The sequence below is a fragment of the Diachasma alloeum genome, unplaced genomic scaffold (genome assembly GCF_001412515.2).
Source record: "Diachasma alloeum isolate Michigan unplaced genomic scaffold, Dall2.0 Dall_scaffold_00203, whole genome shotgun sequence".
Lineage (NCBI taxonomy): Eukaryota > Metazoa > Arthropoda > Insecta > Hymenoptera > Braconidae > Diachasma > Diachasma alloeum.
Window position 1 is genome coordinate 1,290,556 of NW_021680368.1, and position 7,055 is coordinate 1,297,610.

A 7,055-nucleotide genomic window follows, 5' to 3' on the forward strand; every position below is an offset into this window, starting at 1 on the left:
AAATAAGGGTCAGGGGGATCCAAAACTAAGGGTCATAAGGGTAAACATAAGGGCCTCTATCTCTCCATATTATAAAATCCAAATCGACTTCTGGTGATGACGATTTGGTACTGAAAATTGAGACTCGAAAATTAAGGGTTAGAAATGAAGGGTCAAATTATGAGTCACGACGGGTATAATAAGGGCCAGATTAAGAGTCATAACGGTCAGAATAACGATTATGGGGGATATAGGGGGCGCAGCCCCCAAGTTCTACTCTAAAAAATCTAAATTTTGTTCAAGTATTCCTTCTTTGATTAAATGAATAGATTTCATTTAATCAAAGTTTTCTTCGTATCAATTATTTCATTCATTTCTCCGAAGCGTTGACGCATATTGTTAAAAGGATTCTATTATTATTCTACTTAATTTGCGAAGACAAAAGTTTTGAATCTTTTGGCGAGAAAATTTTTTAATCTGTTTATTATAAAGAATAGGTTTGTCACAATTTTCTCTACAAATGTCTTGTTCAATATGCAAAATATACATTTGTATTGTCACGTAGAAGTACTTGTTGGCCTGTTTCTCGAATTTTCGTCCTGACGATACGACAGTTTTCTGGAAAGAAACGGGGACATAAGTAAACGTGATGTGACTCCGTCATTGGTCAGCCCTTCTCGATGTTGTACTGCTTTGGAATGCACCTGGTGCACTCGAATCGGACGGAGCGGATGACGATAGTGATGTGACGGCGAGGTGCACCGATGAGAATCCCTTTCGTTTTCCCAATTTTTCTGCCTTCTTTATGGTCTTGTTTTTTCCATTTCTCGTAAAAGAAAATGCGGAAAACTCGTTATTTTTCGAATGAGTTTCGGGAGATTGGATCCATAAATTGGAATGACATGCGATGTTGGATATCTTCTTCAATTCAATTGACAATTGCATATTAATTTTAAGAAATACTGCCCAAGATCTGTTTTGAAACAGAAATATTTCCCAAATATCGGAAAAAAATTCTGTTGTCGGAAAAATTTCAAGAATTTTTTGGTATATCTGGATTCTTTTTACTGTGAAGTTGTCTATCAATATTCACTTACAAGTTGACGAATTTCTCATAGAGTACTTATTTCAAAAATATATCACGCCATTTATTTACAATGAGCCAATTTTTTGATTGACCATTGGTTTAATTTTTGTGGATCTCAGTTTAAAAGATTTCAGATAACAGGAATGATCAAACGATTCCGGATAAATTGATATCATTTGTTATTTTGTCTTGAGTTTTGTTATTTGAATTTAATTAAGTTATTTATAAATACGCGGAATTCACATAAGTTAGCATGTGTTGATTGTGTTAATTATTCACATAAATAAATATTTCTTGTGAACGCCTTTTTCCTCGCGATACGTGCAGAATAATCTCCAATTTTTTGTGTAAACACAGCCTCCCAAATTTTTCTTCACAGATGTGAAATGTAGATACTAGTTCACAATCTAAACCATCTGGCGCGCATATTGTTGCTTATGGTTCGTTGTCCGTGTGGTTCACCCTTTATTATTAAGCCCAAAATTAACTACGGCTGGCCGTGCATCCACCTCGGCCTCATTACTCTAAACTTTTTCTCAGAAAAATAATATAAGAAAAGTAGAGACAAAAATAACAGAATAAAACCCACAGCAAACGTTACGACAGCTTGGATTTTCCCTTGCACTTGAGTTATTCCGTCGTAATTAAACCAACAAATGCAAACTCCGCTAGTGAAACAGTTTTGGTACGGATTCCTAACGAAATATCGAAGTAAGAGAGTTAATTACCCGTCAATTCAATCTCTTTAGTTTCTTTCAAGATGTTTATCCTTTTCCCAAAAATTGAATTTTTTCATGTTCGACGAAAATTCTGTAATTTTTTATACTGATGAGGAAATATTTTTAAAAAATATTCATAATAGCCAAGAAAGATTCTTTCTTTCTTTCTTTCTTTGGATTTAACGTCACATCCACAGCTAGGGTATTAGTGACGGGCTCTCGACGCTTTCTTGTCGTTAGAGCTCACGACTATTTCCTCTGTAACTTGTAGGTTACGATGTTATGACAGTATTTCAAGTGAATGATCGGAACGCAATCACACACGATGGTGAGAATCAATTGTAGTCAGTTAGGTTCTCGAGACACGTGGAAACTGTAGGTTGTTTGTACATGATTCGAACATGATTAATTCCATTTCTCTCGACATTTTAACATTTTATTTGAAATATTCACATTGGTGTATTTATATTATTTGACTAAATCAAACAATCCAGAAAAAATTTCACCGGTGCCAGGTTTCGAATCCAGGACCTCTGGCTTTGTAGGCGGACACCTTACCGACTCGGCCATACACCCGGCTAAGAAAGATTCGTTCCATTAATTTCGACGAAATGAAATAAATAAATTTTTTCATATACACGGATTTTTCGCACGCACACGTAACACATCCTATTTTTTGTAATCCCTGCCGAGTTCACTGTTCGGAACCGTAGTGGGGGTAAAGTGGTTGCTTTTGTGCACGGTGTACGTAAAGTTTAAGGTCGTGCGTAAAGTGATTGTGATTAGACGCACATTGTGCGTAAAACAACCACTTTACACACTAAACGGTTTCGAAAAGTGAACTTTTGAGACAGGTATTACAAACAATCACGATAACAAAGCTTCCATTCGAAAGCAAAAAGAACGGTTTCACAGAATTCAGCACAATCAGACTTTGAATACGGAATTAAAAACGTCGAGTACACCAGTAGTGCCCGAGTAATACAAACAAGCACAGTCGTCAACGTTTAGCAATGATGCTGTATGCTCTAACCGATTGTTCCTTAAGTCTCGTTGCCTTTATTCCGCGCCACTTGTAGTAAACTCCGCTTCTCTGCTCTAGTCCCACCCACATGCATCGCTTTGATCTCGAGAAACTGCGATGAATTCGAGTTGAAATTTTACAGGTGAAATAATCTCATTCTCGAATAAGTCACATTGAGTCTTTTTAAATTTAGCCAGAGTGGATTTCAAGGGATTGGGGACAAACGTTTTGTGTTTATCGGGGCGAAAGTATTTTAATAAGTTCCGTTGAGTCGAGTATAGCTCAAGACCCCGTCATTCGGGGGTACCTAATATTCTGGTGGTAACTCTCAATGTTAATCTGCTGGGAAAGTTGCATACGACATTTCTCTATTTGTCAGTTGCCTACGGAAACTTGGGAGGGTGGAGGGTTCTAGGAAGTGGAGGACCTCAACCGCGAGTATTTGAATTTGGCGTTCGCATTTACTCAATGAAGAAACGGGTCGTAGTTACATATGTAACTAGGGTATAGTATGACTCCATCAAGCTTTCAGCATGTAATGTGCACATACTTTTCAATTTTGAAAGAGTTCTGGGAGAAAATTCTTTCAGGGAAATTGCTTTATGTTCGGGATAACATAATTATGCTGTGGGATGATTAATTTACATGATTGAATTGTTTACTAACAAAATTTCAAGAACTCCAAGGAAAGATCAATCTTCTCTTACAATCACAGGGATCGAACAATCATAAATTAACGATCAACTGGCGATGATTGAATGTAGGAGATGAGGCGGAGGGGAATCTCTTGTATTCCTGCAGAAAGTCAATCTTCGAACAAAAAATTCTGTTCCCTTCAATTAAATATTTACACGGATAAATTTATTTGGTGAATTTCACCGACCAGTTGTTGAAAAAATGAATTACCAACCAGTTGTTAAATTTCAACAACTAGTTGGTGAAATTTACCTGATAATTTTCTCCGTGTAGATCATCTTTGAAGTTTTCTATGGTCAAATAATTCTTTTTTTGTTGTTTCGTCTCATATGCAGCCCTAGTTTTAAAAAAAAGGTTGAACCGTGTAAACATGTGACTTACTTTACATTTCTCTGGCTACGGCAACGAGATAAAATTTGACAGTAATTACAGAGAAAAACCAAAATTTGGTAAACTGTAGTTTATTACATTATTCTCATTGGAATTGACAGTAACCTACGATGATACCTCTTGGCCTGACAGAACCATGTCTGCCAGACCATCAATACTATCGGAAATAACTTCCACAACCGAGTTATCACTCGGTAGTATGTCCAAAAATTTCTGGATGACTTCCTGGAAAGGTAGATTTTTCTCCAACTCGCCCTTCTGGGTTCCATTATTCCCAGGTACTAGATTGAAACATCTTCTGGGCAGTAAATCGAAGTAGGAAGATTCCATGATGAAACTCATGAAAGATTCCTCAGCATCGCCCAGGCATTCCCTGAAGTCTTCATCGCACTTGCACTCAGCTCTATGAAATGTGAAATAAGTCTAATTAATGCACGGAGCGATGCAGGTATTCGTGGTTGTTCGTTACATCGTGATTGATCCTTCATTGTGGAGGCCGAATTTTGTCTCGCCGCCAGCTACGTAGTTTGGACATTTATCATGGTCTCGACAACATTCGTCTGTCTGCTCAAACCAGCCTAAATCGTGATCATTTTCGGCCACATCGCCTTTTCCGCACCACTTCGTCCCTGGAAGAATGAAATCTCATTAAATGAAGAACTCTCGCATGAAATATGCACCACAACACGGAGAGAAATTTTTGATAAAAATTACCCTACCGTTCTATAAAAGTGTATCATGAGTCATCGTTTCTTCATTTCTATCCCGAAATTTAGTAAAAGTTGATACATGATAATCAAATTTTATTCTACGTTAGAGAAATTTTATCCTGAGAAAACTAAAAATTACCGTGCCGGTAGAGTAAAAATTACTGGACTGGAAGGGTAAAATTTATTATGCGTCAGGATAAAATTTCTCTCACGTAGAATAAAATTTGATCATCATATATTAATTATTACTAAATTTCGGGATAGAAATGAGGAAACGATGACTCATGATACACTTTTATGAAACGGTAGGATAATTTTTATCAAAAATTTCTCTCCGTGTAGAACTGATTTCCGCTCTACGATTACTTGATTTGCTTGGTAATTTTTCAAAACTTTTTCTCCGCGTACTAGTTTTCAAGGTGCATTAACTATTCCACTGCAGTTGAAATATGTAAATCTCGACAATGAGCGGTTATTTCTGAACCATTTTCCCTCGTTTCGGAATGCTGTCATTAATTTCTTTAACAATATGAAGACAACGATTTCCGTCTCACTTTGAAACAAGAGAGCAAAAATGTAAAAATACTGGAATAATTACCTGGGAACAGTAGATTGAATGATGGCATAGGCGATGCCGATGCAAGCGACACCCATGAAACAATAAAATAATTCATAATTTGAAAATACTTCATGTTGTGAACAAAATTCTGCGAAGCCAGAATGTATGAAACTACGTTAAACACTAAAATTGTCCATTGCATTGTGAATTCTTAACTCCATTTCCGCTGGTCGTGTTTTTTTATCTCTGTAATTATCCCCAAACACATGTATGTAAAGGTAAAGTATTGTAGTAGGAAAAAACGTCGGAATAATTCTAATGACGAAAACATTACTATTCATCTACTCAACAAATTTTTTTTTCAAACTTGAAATTGATTTTTATTCGTGTTTTTATTCATATCAAATAAATGATTTCTTTGTGATGGATTTTGCCTGAAAAGTGCACTTTTCGGAACCGTTTAGTGTACGTAAAGTGCTTGTTTTACGCGCGCTCTTGAACTTTACGCACTCGTGCACAAAAACAACCACTTTACCCGCGCTACCGCTCCGAACAGTGAACTCGGCAGGTACCACAAAAAATAGAATGTATTACACGCGCGTACGAAAAAGTGGAACTTTCCGCACTAGTAACACAATATACTACTTTGCCACGGCGGGCGGAAAGGACACATTTTCGAAAATCTGCCTTTCCGCCTACGCCATGATGAAAAATAACGTTCTCACCACGGGAGATAAAATAAAGGACCCTTACCCATGTGCTTCCCACCCTCGCCTTCGGCTCGGGTGGTAATTCTGCACGTGGGCACGACTCCTTTATTTACCCTCCCTTGGTGGGAAATATACTATTAAAAAATCGAATACGTTACAGGCGCGTGCGAAAAAGTGGAACTTTCCGCACTAGTAACGCAATATACTGTTTCATGTCTTGTGCGTAAAGTGAAATTTTACGCACGCTTCACTTTCCACGTTATGATGAAAAATATGGTTTGACACTCGTGAAAAAAGTATTCTTTGACCCTTGGGAGCGCAACACACCTTGTGTAAAAAATAGTATATCGTGTTATTAGTGCGTCAAATTCCATTTTTTCGCATGCACGGGTAACACATGTTATTTTTTATGAGCCTGCCGAGTTCACTGTTCGCAACGAACTTTTCGCAATGAACTGTTCGTGAGGATAAAGTGGTTGTTTTTGTGTATGAGTGTGTAAAGTTCAAGATCATGCGTAAAGTGAATTTTGAAACGAGAATTCACTTTATCCACGCTCGTGAACTCTACGCATGCCCCAATAAGTTGTACAGAAAAATGGAATTCTATTGACTCTTTCTGTAGAACATTTTCAACTGACCATTGCAATAGAATTCACCAAAAACTAATAAAATGTTCAGTAGAAAGGCTTTACTATTAAATTTTTTGTCATTCATGCCCGTTAAGTGGCGTTTCCGTGGCGTGTTTTAGAACCCGTAGGTGGGATTTACCAGGCCATGGGCCGGTAAGTAAAAACTAGCCCCGATTTCACGATTTACGGGCCATGGCCTGTTAAGTAAGACGTGAAGTGAGTCCCTCTTACACTATAGCTCGTGCGGCTGAACTATAGTTTGCCACCAAAAGCCAAAATTCACGAGGAAAATCGTAACAAATTCCGTTAAACAAAAGAGCGAAATGAATTTCATTATACCCGACAGTGACGAAGAGGAGTCACAAGACATTTTTAATGAAGTGAATAATACCAGTGACGACGCAGGAAGTACGTCAGCACAAATAGTTGAATTTTACCTTGTGACACATTCTACTTCATTTTTTCATCCTAGATCGGTCCGTTAATTTAGAATTTATAATTTATCATTTCCCTCTTTTCAATTTTGTTTATTTGGTCTTTCTTCAGTGGGGG

At 37.4% G+C, this 7,055-nt stretch overlaps 2 protein-coding genes across 2 annotated transcripts in view; one reads left to right on the forward strand and one right to left on the reverse strand.

The window, feature by feature from the left end:
- Positions 1-7,055, forward strand: part of LOC107035956 (hemicentin-1) — a 222,807-nt gene that overhangs the window by 152,805 nt on the left and 62,947 nt on the right. The window lies entirely within an intron of this gene.
- On the reverse strand, positions 3,951-5,350 carry LOC107035991 (phospholipase A2 large subunit). The gene is made up of 3 exons (XM_015253666.2): positions 5,204-5,350; positions 4,365-4,524; positions 3,951-4,298 (listed from the first exon to the last, which is right to left on the reverse strand). The coding sequence occupies exons 1-3, from the start codon at positions 5,295-5,297 to the stop codon at positions 4,001-4,003; spliced, it is 552 nt and encodes a 183-aa protein (XP_015109152.1). The 5' UTR covers positions 5,298-5,350; the 3' UTR covers positions 3,951-4,000.